The sequence below is a fragment of the Oryctolagus cuniculus genome, chromosome 3 (genome assembly GCF_964237555.1).
Source record: "Oryctolagus cuniculus chromosome 3, mOryCun1.1, whole genome shotgun sequence".
Lineage (NCBI taxonomy): Eukaryota > Metazoa > Chordata > Mammalia > Lagomorpha > Leporidae > Oryctolagus > Oryctolagus cuniculus.
The window spans coordinates 48,570,069-48,588,835 of NC_091434.1; the positions used below are offsets into that span (position 1 = coordinate 48,570,069).

At 40.0% G+C, this 18,767-nt stretch overlaps 1 protein-coding gene across 2 annotated transcripts; it reads right to left on the reverse strand.

Moving 5' to 3' along the window:
• Nucleotides 1-9,104: 9,104 nt before the first annotated feature.
• NABP1 (nucleic acid binding protein 1) lies at nt 9,105-17,528 on the reverse strand. Of its 2 annotated transcripts, XM_002712351.5 has the most exons (7): nt 17,398-17,528; nt 16,973-17,148; nt 16,595-16,733; nt 14,068-14,139; nt 12,327-12,402; nt 11,894-11,960; nt 9,105-10,517 (listed from the first exon to the last, which is right to left on the reverse strand). In XM_002712351.5, the coding sequence occupies exons 2-7, from the start codon at nt 17,061-17,063 to the stop codon at nt 10,348-10,350; spliced, it is 615 nt and encodes a 204-aa protein (XP_002712397.3). In that variant the 5' UTR covers nt 17,064-17,148; nt 17,398-17,528; the 3' UTR covers nt 9,105-10,347. The 2 variants fall into 2 exon arrangements, with proteins under 2 accessions (XP_002712397.3, XP_069926559.1); XM_070070458.1 differs by lacking the exon at nt 16,973-17,148.
• Between the last annotated feature and the right edge of the window lie 1,239 nt (nt 17,529-18,767).

An 18,767-nucleotide genomic window follows, 5' to 3' on the forward strand; every position in this document is an offset into this window, starting at 1 on the left:
AATAAAATAAGTAAATCTTGTTGTTTTTTTTTTTTAAGATTTATTTAGTTGAAAGTCAGAGTTACACAGAGAGAGGAGAGGCAGAGAGAGAAGAGAGAGAGGTCTTCCATTCACTGGTTTACTCCCCAATTGGCCGCCGCGGCCAGAGCTGTGCCAATCAGAAGCCAGGGGCCAGGAGCTTCTTCCAGGTCTCCCACATGGGTTCAGGGACCCAAGGACTTGGGCCATCTTCTACTGCTTTCCCAGGCCATAGCAGAGAGCTGGATCGGAAGTAGAGGAGCCAGGCCTCAAACCGGCGCCCATAGGGAATGCCCGTTCTTCAGGCCAGGTTGTTAACCCACTGCACCAGAGTGCCAGCCCCCCAAAATAAGTAAATCTTAAAAAAAAAAAAAAAAAAAAAAAACTGGTCAGGAAAGTTAGCTTTTTGAAAAAACAAAATACATTATGATTTCATACTGACATTTCCAATTAAAATCTAATGTAATTTACAATTTTACTTAGCATCTTAGATTCTATATTTGTCTTTCCTTGATTACTAATGTCATTAACAAAATCACATTTTATTTATCCTGCAGAATAGATATAATATACTCAGAATATTATTATTAGCAATATTAATATTTCTTAATTCATTCTTACATTGAGGCACAGCTACTAGGAATTGAAACAAATGAATTTGCTTTTAAAATACTTGAAATCATTATTTTTTGTATGGTTAAGACAACAGCAACTAGTTTTATTTGTTTTGCTTTTGTTGTGTAAACATTCTTATCTTGGTTTTGTGTGTCTTGTGTGTGTGAAACATTTGCATGGTTTAAAGTTGTATCTACAAAAAAGACATTCATTCAAGAAAGCCTAGATTCTATCCATGTCCCTTCCTTATAAGAAATCAGTGATTCATTTTTAAAATAAAAGATACATTTAATATTTCTCTTTATTAAATAATGGTAACATACTACATGTACTAGTCTGTATTTCATTTTTTTTTTTCACTAACCAAAGTATCTTGACGATCACTTCATACATATGGACATCTTTCCACCCACCCCTTTGCACAGCCTTAATAGTCCACTGGATGAGTTTATTCAACTATTCAAGAGTTTATTCAACTATTCCTGAATTGGTGGACTTCCGAGTTCCTTCTAGCCTTTATTACAGGCAATATCTCATAATTTTGCCATCTGTAGTACTGCATCAGATTTTGCTATATATGGCACACTACCTCAAAACTTAGTGTCATAAAGCACCAGTCATTAGCTCAAGATTCTGTAGGTCAGCAATTTTGGCAAGATTCGGCTGTGTCCTTCTGCCCTTGTGTCACGTGACTGAAGGCAGCTGGAGCTGGGTAGTTCCAGATAGCCTCGTTCAGTTCTGGCGGCTGGCAGACTGTCAGCCCAGGCTTCTCCAGGTTTCTCTCCCCTGGGAGGCATTTATTCAGAAAGTCTCAGAGTTTGAAGCACAGCAAAAGAGACCATGCCCTAGACACCAGAACTTTTCAATCTTCTGTGGTCATTAAGTTTGCTATTGTTCTGGACAAAGCAGGTCACAGGGACAAGTTCAGTGTCAATGCGGAAAAGGGAGATTACCCAAAGACATGACAAGGGAGGTGTAGTCCATTAGTCATTTGCAACCATCTACCATGCAGACAGGTAGCCAGAAGCGGAAATGTTGGGTCATAAGGTAAATTCAAATATAAAATGGCCAAATCCAGGGATTCTAGCTTTGCATCCCCTCAGGCTATGAATAAAGGTTCCTGTTTTCTCATCATGTCACTAAAGAGTATGTTTTCACTTTCATATTATTCCCAATCAAAAAGGGAAAAAATGGTACAGTTCAGTGACATTTTAATCTACATCCATTATCAGTAGGTTGAGCATCTTTTTATGTTTCGGGGCTACTTGATTTTTTTCTGTGAATTCATATCTCTTGTCCATTTATCCACACAATGTTTGTTCTCTGCTTTTAAAATTTTTTTACATGCTAAGAATGAGTCCTTTGTCAATGATTAAATTATACATTTTTCAGTTTATCGTTTGTCTTTATTATGTAAATATAGTCAAATATATCTATCTTTCCTTCAATGCTTCTGAAATTTCAAGACATGCTTAGAAAAAGTTTCGTTTTCAAGTATTTGTGCTAATCGTGTGACAGTTAGGGAGAGTACTAGTTAGTCCAATTCCCAACAATCGTATTTTCCTACTGATCTGAGATACCCCACTTTGTTGTAGACTGAATTTGATTAATCAGGTCTGTACGCTATTGACATTTAAAGCATTACTAATCCCAGGTGAAAATGTGACTTAATTTCTGCATTTTGTTTTCCATCTTCCATGTCTATAGCTGAAGCTATGCTTCATTTTATAACTAACTCCAATCCTGTCTCCTCTAGGAAACACTGTCCAGTGTGTTCAAAGTGTAAGTTTTTGTATGTGGAATTTTTTCATCTCCTGATTGTGTGATCTCAGGCAAATTTCTCAATTCTTTCAGTGAGGATAACGAAAATTTCCCTCACAAGGTCACTCTGTAGATGAGCTAATACAGGTAACTCACTGGCATAGTACTTGGCATATCATTAATGCCCACTGAATTGTAGAGAGCTCATTAAATGGATGGAGAGAAGCCTTAAACACAAAGTGATGAGAAGAGAGACATGTAACCAGAGAATGTGAAGCTCAAGGTAGAAACAACCCTGTTGGCTGCAGTGTTGCCGTGTGTCGAGTGCAGACATGTGTGCACGTGCACACACGCTGGGCAAGAGCACACAGCCATGCTGTGTTAGTCTGTCATCCGAGGATGTTCCCTTGTAGACTAAGAGAATGATGGGTGTTTGCTCGGCAAGTCACTTAAACAAATATGGTAACCCTGAAAAGCACAAAATCCTAAGGAAAAATGCATTTCTGGTCAGTTCATGCCCAAGAAAAGTAGAGTTTGAGAATCAAAAACTTACAAAGCTGAGTGCCTGACCTGAAATCACTAAAGTTTCAGTGAACCCCTTCCTCTCCTGTCTCTCCGTTCCTGTCACACCCTGCCACAGGCTTTCAGCCTTACCTACACCTGCAGAAGGCAGACTGACACGCTCTGATAGCCAACTCCTCTAGCCACAGTCCTGGGACTGCAAGTCCTCCTACCCACCTGCATATCTAGCACTTTCTACCCCAACAGTCTGGGATGCTGGGTGTAAATCTTGAGGGAAACAAATGGGGCAGAGTTACAGCTAAGCTGAAACAAGGAAACAGGATAGAAGTGTGTTAGAATGAGTGAGGGGCTTGTTCAACTGTACTCTGGCAAGGTTGGAGTTATGAAACTTGAAATCTAGAGATGATCTTGGCATTGATGAAATTTTCCCCTTTCATTAAGAACAATTTTTAAAATATCAGAATGATGGTCATTTGGGCCACATAACCTGGGAAGGCACATAAGTGAAATTTCTAAAGTAATGGCCAAGTTCTATATCTTGTTAGGCATTTGTTAAATTTCATGGATGTACACCTAAGATTTGTGCATTTATTTTAGGTAAACTTTACACTTAATAATGAAACACAAAATGAAAGTTTAAAAACTGCAAAACATGAAATGTAATGAATAGTCATATTTAGGGAAAATGCATTCATGTCGAGTTTACTTGAAATGTATTAAAAATGGATTGCGTGGGATAGAGAGAGATGTGGCAAGACAAGCAGTGAGATGTTAGTAGCAAAACCTAAATGGTGAGTATAAAAATGTTCACACTTTTTTCATGAAATTTTTCATAAAATGTTGAGAAAAGTTACTCAGTTCTTTAGTTATCAAGCAAATTCCTCCACACTTCTGGGTGCACAGCAATCCTGAGGGCTGTCATGGGGAATATAGAACTGCAAGATATCCTCTACCTTCCAGTCACTGACCTTTCTGGCACAAAATGTGGCCTACCCTCTTCCTCTACATTTTCATAACCAAGCCTATGAGAAAAGAGCACAGGGTGAATATTCAGCAAGTGGGCAGATCTTTGTAACGAAGACTCAACCCTACAGGCTGTCAGGCTAAATTATCAGCCGAAATGATTTTCTGTGCCCAGAGAAGACCCTAAAACTTGGTTTAGTTTTTTTTTTTTAAAAAAGTGGTAATTCATATAAATAGTTCACATTTAAAAGATTTTTCCACTAATAGCATGACCAATATTTGTCTTGTTTCCACTGGTCACAGGGAAAGGGCTCAAACTGTTGAGCCCTAGATATGTTTTGCACACACTGGTTCACATAATCCCGTTAGTCTTTTTTATGAGTCTCATGGTCATGGTACCAATAAATAGTAGATCCAGGACTCAAACCAATATCTTCTCTGCTCAAATCTATGTTCTTTTCATCAAAACACACCCTGACATTTAAAATAGGTCATGTTCTGCAAAGCTTACATAACTACAAGAACAGCAACAGTCATTTGGTCAGGATTTTATAAAATACCACTGGGTAATGGAATAAAATTTTTAAGGGCAGCTTTGTGTTATACTTCAATTGTTTTCACTATAACATCACTCATCAAAAGGTATTTTTAGCAGTTCACACTTCCCACTAGTAATATTGACACATGTAAGAATACACAACAAGGCATATCTTCTGTAGCTTTAGGGGTGGCAGTTCGGTTTAATGTGATGAAAGGAAAAATATTTTTGATGTCAGAGTATTGGTTGTTTATAAACTGGAATTAAACCCAATTGTCCTTAACAATTTTGCATATCATGTTTAAATCATCAAACCTTCCCCCCCAACGTCAACCCAAGCCGGATTCCTAAATTACACAAACATACTAATCCCCCAGTAGATGGCGCTACTTGGGCTAATTACCGCTTCAGTCCAGCAACTTGTCACAGGTCTTGGTTTCCTAGTAAAACTACAAATATCTGAAGGCAAGTTCTACATGGCAATCAAATAATGCCTTGCATATTACTTGTGGGAAATAATGTAGATGCTTCTTGGTACACATACAAGATTGAGATCTATAACCAGGATTAACAGTGGTTTCTACCGGGATCCTCAGGATTACTCATCACTCTTCCAACTCCACTACTTTTCAATTCTGGCAGCTCTCCTCTAGTCCTTCTCACAAGGAATTGAGTGACAGTAAAGTGGAAGACACTGCAAATGTGTATTTGCTGAAATAAAATCTATTTTAAATTTTTAACAAAAACTTAGGGTAGAAAAGCTTTTTACTTTGATCTACATAGGCTCAGATGAAGCCATGTGACTCCCACTACAGAGATCTGAGATGTCAGCACTACAGTAATTTGAATAATTCTATTTGAACTTAATTCAAAATTTGCCATGCTCACATCTCGAGGCCTTACTCAACTTACTCTGCTCAAGACTACGTGCTTTACCCATCAATTCCATCCTGTGGAGGTACATCCTTCCTAAGTACAACTTTTTCCCAGTACAATCACTCATGTGGTAGCCTCACAAAGCTAAATAGAGACCACTTACTCTAACTCCAAAACTAAGTTATCTGTTAAAGGGAGGCTTGATGGGCAGGAGGTCAGGGATTTCAGGGCGTTTCCAGGGCAGCTCTCCTAGGTCAGTTTTAACCTGTACTTCTAACAACTTCCTGAGAAGTGTCATATAGATGGTTTATATATATATATATATATATATATATATATATATATATATATATATATATATTTTGACAGGCAGAGTGGACAGTGAGAGAGAGAAAAAGGTCTTCCTTTGCCGTTGGTTCACCCTCCAATGGCTGCTGCAGCCGGCGCACCGCGCTGATCCAAAGCCAGGAGCCAGGTGCTTCTCCTGGTCTCCCACGTGGGTGCAGGGCCCAAGCACTTGGGCCATCCTCCACTGCACTCCTGGGCCACAGCAGAGAGCTGGCCTGGAAGAGGGGCAACCGGGACAGAATCCCGCGCCCCGACTGGGACTAGAACCTGGTGTGCCGGCGCCGCAAGGTGGAGGATTAGCCTAGTGGGCCGCAGCGCCGGCCTTAGATGGTTTATAAACAATGTTTTATTCAACATAGTGAATTCCATGTATTTATTCTGAATCCAATATATATATAGACCAAGAATGCGGATTATCCTTATATATGCAGAACCGAATTTTGGTGAAGGCATGAAGTATTGATGGACTCTTAGAAGACCTGGGATCCATTATGTTCAGCAATGAATCACCCATCATTTTCATGGCTGGCAGAGCCATAGTAAGATTGTGACCTACCATTCTTTTGAAGTTTAAATGTCTACTGGCCAGAATTGTTAAGATCTGCACTTTTCTTTACAACACACCAGACACCTCATCATGGTAAAAAGCTTAGTAACATCTTCGGGTCTAATGTTAATGTGGAAAAAGTGCTAAGTAAATGGTTTGTCAGATGTCTGGATTTGATTTTCTCAGATTTAAGTCTGTGATTTGTGTTTTGACAAACATCAAGCATCTCTCCCTGTAACCCCTTTACCTCCCACGTCTTGTAGACAATTGACCATCTCTTTCCACTAGAAATGTTCGGACTATCAGGGTATAAATTAATCTAAAGAAAAACACACACACACTAGTAATGGGGCACGTAATTCCAAGAATGAGTTAAACTTGGGAAAGTGTTCTGTGTTGACACTACTTCATGCCGTCAGTCGTCTGTCGTTTAGTTCAGTTTGTAGAGCTCTTCCCAAAGCATTAGATAAAACTACCCTGAGTCACGCGCAGCATCAAATGGCTTGGAGCAAACACTCATTATGTTAATGACACCAGGACAGGGAAGTAACTCAGTAATGAAGCTGAAATGTCTGGCCCACACAACATGTAAACTAACAACTGACACTGTGTCTTCAGAATGATGGAAAACTCTCTCAATCTGCCTCAGAGAAAATTGTTTAAGGGTCAGTTAACCACCTTCCCATACTTTCAAAGTTCTCATATCAACTATAATTTTTCACTAACCTCATTTCTGTTTTAGTATAATTCCCTTGGCAATACTCAACCCAGCAATTATTCATTTGAACTGTTAAATGATAAAAATACGAGTGATAAACACTCAGTGCTATATACATTTAGGATTAAATGGTCTTCAAATATTAACAAAAACAACAAAAAAACCCACTTAACTAAACCTGATACACTACAGGAAAACCTGAATGTTGAAAAGCCTGCAGGAAGTGTGCTATAGCCTTCACTGTTACCTATCATTTGAAACATTATACATGTCACAATTGAGTATCACTATAATAGCAACTCCCCCCAGAACCTGCCCAGACAAGGGTTAGCTGGTTTGGTCACACTTCAACCCACTGCAGACCCATTCTTTAGATATGATACAGGGGCCCAATCCTAGTAGACTGTATTTCTATACTAAATGGTCTTTGTATTCAGTTGGTGGTGTTTAAACGTAGTTCAAAGATGACAGCCAAAGGCACCAGGAAAGAGGAAGGTGGAAAATTTTCTTCCTCTTAATCTCTTGATGAGTGTTGTCCAAGCAGATGGTTAAGGCAAACAGTCATTATGGATTATAACTCACTTTGCTTTGGTTTTGAAGATTTCCCTTAAGAAAAAAGAAATTTGTTAATAAATAATAACACAGAACAAGGCTAAATTATTGAGGCAAATGTCAATGCAATCCCAATATGAAAGGGTGACAATACTTCTCTCACTTCTGCATTTTTTTTCCTTATAGGTGATTAGACAACAAATGTTTGCTGAATTATTGTATGCTAGAAACCATTCTTTCTTACTCGGAAATTTTAACTCCTACTGCTGACTTATTTTCATAGTTTTGGAATCTAAGACTCAGTGAGAAAGATCTCAAGCACGCCAGGATCAAAAGCCTAGCAATCCGTGATATTATGCTCATTTTCCAAAACTCCAAAATTATTTTAGGATCACCTTTAATACTATATTCTCCCGGGGATGGCGCTGTGGTGCAGTGGGTTAACGCCCGGCCTGAAGCACTGGCATCCCATATGGGCACCAGTTTGAGTCTCCGCTGCTCCACTTCTTATCCAGCTCTCTGCTGTGGCCTGTGAAGGCAGAAGATGGCCCAAGTCCTTGGGCCCCTGCACCTGCGTGGGAGACCCAAAAGCTCCTGGCTTCAGATTGGCACAGCTCCCGCCATTGCAGCCAATTGGATAGTGAACCAGCAGACGGAAGACCTCTCCCTCTCTTTGCGTAACTCTGACTTTGAATAAGTAAATCTTTGAAAAAAAAAAATACTATATTCTCCTACAAATAAAAGTATTGCTTGTATCTCCATTTAGTTTTTTAAGTTATATACTATTGTATCTCCATTTAGTTTTTTAAGTTCTATACTAAAGAAACCAAAAAAATAAATAAAAGTTATGTACTAGGGCCAGCATTGTGGTATAGCAGATTAAGCCACTGCCTGCAATGCTGGTATTCCACAAGGCACCGGTTGGAGTGCCAGCTGCTCCACTTCTGATGCAGCTCCCCGCTAACCACCTGGAAAAAGCAGTAGAAGATGGGCCAAGTGTCTGGGTCCCTGTCACCCTTGTAGGAGATGGAGATGAAGCTCCTGGCTCCTAGCTTCAAACTGGCTCAGCCATGGCTGCTGCAGCCATCTCAGGGGAGTGACCCAGTGGCTGGAAGATCTCTCACTCTTCCTTGCTCCCTCTTTCTCTATCAAACAAATAAATCTTTAAAAAAAATAAAGTTATATACCAATTGGTTGTTTAATTCTCAACATCTATACTCAAGAAACATTCTATCCCAACCTCAAATAACTTAAGAATAATCTTGAAATGTGCAAAAAACTTAAGTCACAAACTCAAAATAATTAAATTACGATATATAAAACCAGATTATGAAACTAGTCTAGACCATAAACTTAAGACTATTCAATATTTTGTCTACCCCTTAACATTTTCCAGTGTCTAATACATACTAAATATTGAAATATTTGTAGATACTCTGAATTTGAGCAAATAATTGTCACAAATTTTCTTAATTCAGACACTATAAATTTCAGAAAACAAGTCTTTTTTCAAATTTCAAATCTGAAAATTTGAATTTCAAAACAAATTATGCAACATGCAGTTAAGCAATCACCAGGTTGATGTCATTACAACTTTTTACACTGAGATGTAGTGGCTCTCCATTCAAAGACTGGGCAAAATTAGGTAGGTCTGTTAACAGTAATGCAGTTTTTATTCAAGAGATAATATTCAAGATGAATTTAATTCTAACAAAGGAAAAATTTACCAGTTATCCACTCCTACAAAAAGTAAAAAGTAGAAATGGGTACCATTTATAGCACATAAATAAACTCCTTCTTTACATTTCTGAATAAGGCTGTAATTGCTTCTTTGAGAGTCATTAACTTTTTCTAATAAGGCTATGTGAATTGTGGTTAGAAACTCTGACCACACACATACACACATACCCACACACACACACACACCCCTCTCAAATAAAGTGCCTAGATACTCCGCTGTGGCTCAGTATCTCTTCAGTGTCTAGGATCTGTAACTTAAGACTGTATATTACCACATGAATTCAACTTGAGTAACTTTTACTGTGATGGCCACTACAATTACTTTTAAAATAATTAGATCAACATTTGTTATGACTTTGTAACTCCTTCAAATTGTACTTTAATCTTTAACACGGTAGTTTCAAAATATAAATATTCAAGGATTCAGTTTTAAATTTCCCTTCAAGTTTGGTAACAAATGTTAAGAGCACTACCCTAATTTAAGGAAAAGTAGCATTCTTCTAAAAATTACTTGTTACTGTACAGATCACATCCTACCCCGTAATTCTGATAAAGAATATGATTTTTTGGTAAAACAAGAATTTAGGATGATTCAATCCTTGGAAACATTTTAGTACTAGTCACTCAATGAAGAAGTCAATTATTCCTGAAGTCACAAATATTCAAAACACTGCATTAACCAGGTTTGTGTGGGATTTTGTCTTTTTGATGTGGTATTTTTCTTTCTTTTTTTTTTTTGGTAGTTATTGCTTTAGTTGGCAATTATCTGAATGTGAGACAAAAGAATATCTTCCACTAAGCCTTATGTTAATATTACAAAATTTATACAGATAGACAGACTCATAGAGGCTATAAAGCTGATGTCTTAAGTAACTCACCCATGAAATGGGTGGTTTTTTAGAGGATAGCCAACGTTTTTGTTCTAAAAATAAATGCCCCTACTTTTCAGAATGTTCCCATTCTTCAACAGAAGACTTGAGCAGCTTAACAGGTTTTGCTATAAAAACAAATCCCTCTTCTTAACAAACTGAAAATGGAAAAGGAAACCAAAAAAGTACACAGTTTTCACAGTTAACAATAAATAAAAGTGCAGTAAGTGTTCAAGTAGAACATGTAGCTTAAGAACTACATGCGAATATTTGGCATAGGTCATCTTTTAAAGGCTCTCCGAGGGTCCCTGCCATTACTTATTGTGGTCATGACTGTTTGGTTATTGGCTGTTCCTGGCAGCTGTGGATTTATAGGTCCCCGGCCATTGCTTCTACCAGCATATGAAAACTGGTATCCCCGTGACTCAGGGCCAGGTTGAATACCATTTCCTAAAAAAAGAAAAGAAGAAAAAAATTCATCTCTGTTTTCATGGTCTATATAAGGTAATGTACATGTATTTGAAGTTATAAGACACTACTGATGCTCATAAATAATATTAGGGAAAATAAACACGTTAGTTTTCTACTACCAAAAAATGTGGGTTCTAGGTTTTTCCAAATAGTATATACAACACTGAAAATGCATTAACTTGATGCTGCATTGTAGTGAGAGGGAGAAAAAGTCAACTCGGGCAACAAAATAAGAAACAGAGTAGAAAAAAAGCATATGATACACTGTCTACACTTTTTGGATCAAAGAAAAAGAAATGTTAAAATAGTACAGTATTTGCCTTAGATATGATTAAATATTTCAAAACAGTGTGATTCTTTTTTTTTTTTTTTTTTTTTTTTACAGATAATGTAATTCTAATCAAAGCAAACACAGCAAAGTATCCCATAATATGACTGATGATGACTGGTTGTGCTAGACATGCTATGAGGTCAAATAAAACACAGGTCACCTTAATTAACCCCAGTCACAAAGATTCTTTCCCAGTTACTTAAGAATAAGGCCTTGGGAAGAACTCCAGTAACTGAAAGGACCATTAACATCAAATTCCAGGAGTTATCTTTTAGGGGCCAGTGCTGTGGCATAGCAGGTTAGCTGCTGCCTACAGTGCCAGCAGCCCATCTGGGCACCAGTTTAAGATCTAGCTGGTCCACTTCCAATCCAACTCCCTGGTAATGTGCCTGGGAAAGCAGCAGAGGATGGCTCAAGTGCTTAGGCCCTTGAACTCATGTGGGAGACCCGGAAGAAGCTCCTGGCTCCAGCCTGGCCCAGCCCTGGCCATCTGGGGAGTGAGCCAGTGGATGGAAGATCTCTCTCTCCTTTCTTTCTCTGTAATGCTGCCTTTCAAATAAATAGATAAAGCTTTTTAAAAAAATAATCATTTAAACAGGCAGCCACTATGTGAAAAATTGTGGTATTAATTAATTCTACATCACTATAACTAAAGATAACAGACTTTCAGTTAATCAAAATAAGCAATAACTCTGTATGTACCTGTTATAATCAGTCATTAGATTACACATTTTATAAGAATCAACAGAAAAATAACATGCACATTCTAATAGAAATAAAAATTTAAGATTTCTCATTAGTTACCCTATTTCCTCCCTAACTGCTCCAAAAACTAAATATGGAAGGTACACAATAATTTGGCTTAAGAGGGTACCTGGTTTCTGTAAAATCAGATCAGTTATTTGACTATTTCCTCCAAGCTAGTAGTTCACATTCAGTGCCATAAGGACATTTCTTTCCTTTAAGCCTTTCATAACTCCCTCAATACACACTTGATCACAAATATGCCAAAAAAAATTCTTACCCACTGGTCCAAATGTACCTGTACCCATATTACTATTCATGGAATTATTCTTCTGTTCACTGTGTGCCTAAAAAGAGTTTTCAATATTACCAAATGAAGATAAAAAGAACATATTTATATTACAATATTATATCCATCCTAAGTTCTTTTAACAACCAATTTTTTTAAAAATTTGCTCAAGTGTATCCAGTGCTAAAACTTTTCATAGCTCCTGTTACATCCTATTATATTCCCTGATATTCCCCACTTCAGAAAGCACTAAATAGAACTAGTATATGATGCTATATATATACAAAACCATAAAATATGTATAATAAAAAATAAAGATTCTTTTAAAATTTTCTTCATTATACTCCAAATATCACAGGGTTAGCCTAATGATGGAACTATAATACACAATCGTTAGCCTGCACTATATATTTGGATTAATTACCCCTTTGTTCTGCTGTCCTCGATAATCTGGATTGGGTTCACTGAAATTTGGCACTTCTGAGTAAACCATACAAAACCTGAAAATAGAAGACAGGTTAAGTTACTTCTGAAATTAATTAACCTTTCTTTAAATGACACCCTTAACTACGGGAATGAAGAATTTAAGCGTCAAATGAATTCTTATTAGCAATGTCCTAACTATTCATTTATAACAAAAACTTCCTGAATTACCGCACCCCAGAAAAACTTCAAATATTTGTCTACAACACACAAAACATTCTATTTTGTGTTTAAATTCTTCTTTTGTACTGCAAAACATAAATCATGTCAAAGATGAAGGACACAGAAACACATCAACAAAGATGAAGGACACATCTCTGTCCCGCTTTTCCACACAGGCTGGTTCCAGTGAACCATGTTTAGGGTCCGGGGTGGTTTCTGCAGCAGTGGTGATGGATTTGCACTGACCCATTCACACACTGTCATCCAGGCCCTCTTTTGATCAATCACTGTGAATCTGCAAAGATAATCATTCAAGGTTATGAGCGGATGCTAGACAAGAAAGACAACTGGCTATCAAGCCACCAGTTTATCCCAGTGCTTCCTGTAAGTTTACTGCATGGTGCATACTAACATGACACACAAGCATTGTCTTAGTTCCTTCTCCTTATTAAAAAGAAAAAAGTACTAGATCTGGTAATTCCTAGACTGACCCTGACAAAGAGCAGTGATCTCCAGTGGTTCTTCACTGTATTGACCTCTATCACAAATGCCTCTGAATGCAGAAACATAAGAACTGCATCCTCAGCCCTGGGTACACTGAGGCAAGAACTTTTCTAACACTTCTCTAAACACAAACCGCAGCAAATCCTAATTTTCCTCCTAGTGAAGGCAAGGTGCTACATCCGCAGTCTGAACTTTAAGAGCTGGTAACCTGTGTGTGTGTGTGTGTGTGTGTGTGTGTGTGTTTTTTTTTTCATTAAAATGAGTTCTTCAAACTAAAGCTATCTCATGAACTCAGTGTGAGGTCTTTGTTGTTTTGGTGCCACTGTGGCTTCTTTCTTTAAATATCCTCCAATTTGATAAGCAGTAAGTAGATGTCTGAACGTTACCAAATAGAATGAACTCATCTTCTGGCTCATGGCCCATACCATACTTTGTAATACAACCAAAATGTCTAGGCTAGCATGGAGGCTGAATTACCTTTACACCCTTAGAGAGGATGCTTCCTCCAGGTCAGGGTGGAGATCATTACCAGGGTAGTAGTGTACGGAAGCTCGCATTGCGGCTGCCTGCACCGTACCTAGACTGTGGATAAATAGAGGACCTCAGTTTTCATTGCTGCAAGTCCTTTCAACCAGAGTACAAATTCACCCATAAACAGAAAAAAAAATGTAAACGTAGAGCCTGAAACTCAAATCTCACTTATCTGGCAAACCTCTAAGAGACAGAGCCTACTTCCAATGACACCTGAAAGATACATGTTTCCAAATTCTACACAAAGGGCCACACTGGAGCTGGTCCCAACTGCAGCTTCTTACTGCTCTTTGCCAGGAGAAATTAACTTTCCCAGCCACAGGACAGCATATGCATGCACTACAAACTCGTCAAAGAAAGTATACGCCTTAAAAAAAGGGGAAAAAAAAAAGCTGAGGAAGCATTTATAGTTTATACCTACCAATTATTCTGTAGACAGTATTTGCAATTTATTCAACTATACAAAATTGCATTTTAATACTTACTCCCCAATTTTTTGAAGTTCACCGCCCCTTCCAGTATACAGTGTTAGACATCCTTTCCACATGGATGCATACCTACCGAAGAAAATAAATTAGGTTTTTAGAATTATGTATATTTTTATCTATTTAAATCAAGTAAATCTTCACACTATTTTTGGGAGAGGGGTGAAGCGGATATCAAGCCCTCTGTCTACCACAGTAAATAAAATATATCTAACTTTGATTAACTTGCTACTTACTAAAGAATACAAAGAAAATTCTACAGCCAAACAGTGACACAATTATCAACTATAATTAACCCTAGAAAATAACAAAATCTTTTGCACGTAACAAGCAATTGTTATTCCCAAAATAATCTCAACTTTATAGTCAATTATCAAAAGGAAAGCTTTTAATTACTAGGAATTTAAGCAGAAATTATTTTTAAGTCACAAAAAACAGAATCAATGCTATAATGTTTACTTTTATACTCATTTACATGATCCAGTAAAATACTGACATAACAGTTTTAGGTACAAGGTTGCCAAGCTATTGAAGACTTAGCATAATATAATCAAGTTGCTTTTAAAAACAAAAACAAAAAACAAACAAAACACCACTCGCGAGCGCGCGCGCACACACAAAAACTAAAGTTAAAAATCTTTCACACAGCTGTTTTCAAAATTTGCATCTTTCACATCTGCTTTCAAAATTTATAAATTTCCATAGCAACCTGGCAGAAAAACAAGTGTTTACTCATAACAATTCTGAATGCAGATGACATCATTAAATAATTCTATATACGAAACTAAGAAAAATGTAATCAATATCATAAAATCAGTCCAAGTTTTGTTTTTCCAGGTTCCTTGTACAACTCCTATGGTAACTTCATGACTTTATCAACTAAAGAGTTGAACCAAATAAAGTGAAGTTCATCTTAAAAGATATATACTAAAATGAAGTTTGCTAGTTTCACATTATAAAGCTCTTTTCATTTTAATGAGTTATTTTTTAAAGGCTCCATTCATAGTTCTTAAGTTACACAAAGTGATTGAGACTATGCATTATCACTTCACCTTACTAAAGTAAAAATGTGCATTTTGATTTAAAAAATTTGTTAATTTAACTTTGGTTTGTTTTAAAGAATGAGCATGCTGAAATCGAGTTTGCAGAGTTTCCTAATAAGCATGTCAATATTCAAACTAAGCATTGTCCTAGGTATGCCCTACTTCAACAGCCACTCTTAGGATTCCCAAGAACTTGAGGGCCTTACAACGGGCCAGACTCCAAGCAGTGTTATTTTAGTATTTAGGGTCTAATTATTTCCACTGTACACAAGCAGATGTATTATGGAGATGTAGTAAGTTCTCAATGTCAAAACTTCTTTAGTTTTGAATCTCCCTTTGAGTTGTATTCTTTGGTAATTGTGCTCCTTAAAATCTGATAAAAACTATGGTACCAAATTTAATTTTTGACAAATTTTTTGATGAAAATATCCATTATATGTAAATTTGAAACAGATGCTGTTTTCAGAAAGATATCTGGAGGGTTGGGAAACTTCCAAGTTATGCTAATCTTCACCACAACCTCCCAGATAGGGACTTTTCTGTTTAGGTTGAAAAGACATAATTAGTGTCTTGAGTCAGAGGATGAGAATAAAATGTCAAAGGGCTGACTCTCACTTCCTGCTTTGCTGATACTCTACCTCACTTCCTGCAGATGTTGTAAGGCCTCTAAGATACCATCTACACTCAGCTTCTACTTACTAGATCTCCACCAATTTCTCCTGAAGTGACTGATGACTGAAAACTACTACAATTCTATGGGTCCTCAACACCTTCAAATTCTACCTTCTAGTTCTAGTTCCTCTCTTGGCCTTTTATCTTCCTAAGATACAGATCTGGTGAATTTCTGAAAGCAATCTTTTTAAAAAAAGGGGGGGGGGGGTGACTCAGTTGTTAAAGCCACCGATCTGCAGGCTGAGACTTCTGGAAGAAGGTATCACAGATGTCTTCCTGCCAAACACCTTCCTGGTGACATTCTGGTTTCTGTACAACCCTGCCCTTACATTGTAAGACACAAGAAATGGTTTTTGACACTGAGCCTCCAAGACATTGCAAAATTCCCATCTTATGTTGTTCCAAGTACAAATGTGACACACAGAAAACGGTAAATCCCACAGGTACATTTTTTACTTGTGTCCACATTGTCTCAATAAGAAAGTGAAACATGGGCAGGAAAAATGGAGGGGCGGGGACAACTGTACCGGCTTAAATAACTTACAAAAAAGCGAAAGCACAGGCTCTAACAGTCTACTAAAAAAGACTCAATGACTCCCAGGAGAGTTTTTAAAATACAACCATCCCATAAACTCGGGGGTGCAGTGGGTGGCCGCTGTGGCCTGCAACTGCCAAGGTGTGCTACAGCCCACACAGTCCACGTTAACTCCCAAGGGGCTCCCAACTCCTCAGCACTGCTGAGACCCAGGAGCTGGCCGACCCCGACAGCGCTCCCTGCTCCTCGTGCCCAGCCCACTTGGAAGCACACCTACCCTCTGGTCAACCGAATTATATCCCCTGGCTGTATGAGACCTCCGATCTCATCCCACACGGAAATAGTGATGCTGCCCGTTTTATCTGCTACTTTGCACGATCTCACTTCATGGCCGTCTTTGGTTTTGGTCACGCGTCCTGTGAGGATTTAAAAATCGAAAAGGGGGAAGGAGTGTGTTAGCGAACGAGGTCGTCCAGAAGGGGCTCTCTCACTCCTCCTACACTGGACGCCGGGTTCTGGCCGCAGGTAGGACCCGAGCCCGGGAGGAGGCCACCGGGGCCACGTGGGTGGGGGAGGGGAGGAGAGGGCGCCGCGGGGGAGGGGAGTCCGGCGCTCCCGGCCCCGGGGCGCCCCGAGGGCGGTGGACCCCACTTACCTATCTCCAGCACAATAAAGACGACATTTAAGTTTTTCAGTCCGGGCTTAATATCTTTTATAAAAAGAGGCGGGTCGTTGACCCCATTCATATTGAGGCAGGTGCGGCTACGGCTGCGGAGACACCCGCAGGCAGGGCGGGGACGCGGCTTCCCACCCTCCCGGGACAGGGGCGACCTTGGGCGGGGGTGGCGAGAAGGGGCAGAAAGCGGTTATTCAGGGACCGGGGGACCAGCCCGCACGGCACTCAGCCTAAAAAAAAAAAGAAAACGAAAGAAAAAAAGCGCTCACAAGTTCAAAAGAAAAAAAAAAAAAAAAAGACGAACCACTCCGCCCACCAACCCCACTCCCAACCCCGCGACAGGAAGGCGAGCGTGCGAACTGCCCCTATCTTTGGATAAAAGAAAAAAAGGCAGCGAGGGACACCTCTGCCCTGAGTCCCACTCCCACACGGGCGCGCGCCCAGTCTGTCCCCGGGCTCCGGGAAGGGACGGACTGTGACAGCAACACCGGAGCGCAGGACAGAGACACTGCGCAGCCAGCGTCCCACACAGCAACTGCGGAACTCGCCCGCGCGCCGGCTGCTCCCCCCGGGCCGCCCCGCCCCTTATGACGTCAAACAGCGCCGGCACGCCCGCCGCCACGCCCGCCCGGCGCGGGGGAGGGGAAACTAAGGGGCGAGAACAGGCCCCTGACGCCGACGCGGCTTCCGTCGCTCCTCCCCCAGGGGCCGTCAGCGCGGGCCCCGCCCCCTCGGCCCTCCAATCCGCTCTCGGCCCCGCCCCGCCCGCTCTCCTCCCGCCCCCGCCGTCGCGGCGTAGCGTCAGGTCTGCCCTGTCTCGGTTTCCCTGGGTGGCGTTCTGCTGCGGGCTCGCGAAGTTCAGGGACTGCCTGCTTTGTAATTCCGCCGGCGGTGTTCGGGCCCTCGCCCCTGACCTTTAGTCCCGCGGTCACAGGGAAGGGTTGGGTTTAGGGAGCGGTGGCTACGAAGGCTGTGCAGCCGAGTTGTGGCAAAGGGTGGCTGGTCCCGGACGAACGGGAAACGGGCTCGAATGGTGAGGAGGGGTCTGTGGTTACAAGGCTGCGATTTTAAAACCAGAGGGAGCTAGGAAATCAGTCCAGCCGTCTGGTGCTAAGCATGTTTTAGTTGCGATCCGGAAGGGTGAGGTACTTTGCCGAGGGTCACCCAGCAACTTGAGAGCAGGCCGACTGCAACGCAAACCGACCCAGTCCCCTGCCTGTCACTCAAACGCTGGAGGTTACAATCCTTAGAGTGACGTTTCCTGTACCCCTTGCTCTCTCAGATGACACTCCCGCACTCTGCTCTTTGGAAACCCTGAAACATACCCTGGGGTGGGAGTAAAAAGAAAGTGAATGAGGCTTGCTTTGTGCCACGTACACATGTGCTTTAGGGACAATTCCGGGTTCAAACTAGTCAGTGGTTATGTGACCTTTAGGAGAAATGGTGAGGCTTCCTAGCCATGATTTCATCATCCGAAAAATGAGATGAGGAACATTGCTTTACAGAGGATCAAGTGGGATCTTAAACTGTCCGACTAGTGTCCAGCAAATAGTAGATGCTCAATATTTTTCCCTCGCCAATTTTTTGTTATTGAAAAAAAAAAAGACATTAGTACAGTAACAGCTTAAACTGTGATGGTTTAATCTTGTAACTACTTTACGTGGTGACTGCTCATTTTAATCCTCATTTACAGCTGCTGTAACTTGACCGCAGAGCTAGAGAATGGCCAAACTGGGCATTTAATCCAAGCAGTCTTCATCCAGGAGCTCTCCAT

Bases quoted from the DNA above. Each gene is read 5' to 3' on its own strand.
- NABP1 (XM_002712351.5), bottom strand. From the start codon at position 17,063: ATGAATGGGGTCAACGACCCGCCTCTTTTTATAAAAGATATTAAGCCC. The intron at 16,734-16,972 runs GTAAGTGGGGTC...AAATCCTCACAG, and splicing joins CTTTATTGTGCTGGAGATAG to GACGCGTGACCAAAACCAAA. The intron at 14,140-16,594 runs GTAGGTGTGCTT...TTTCTTCGGTAG, and splicing joins ATAATTCGGTTGACCAGAGG to GTATGCATCCATGTGGAAAG.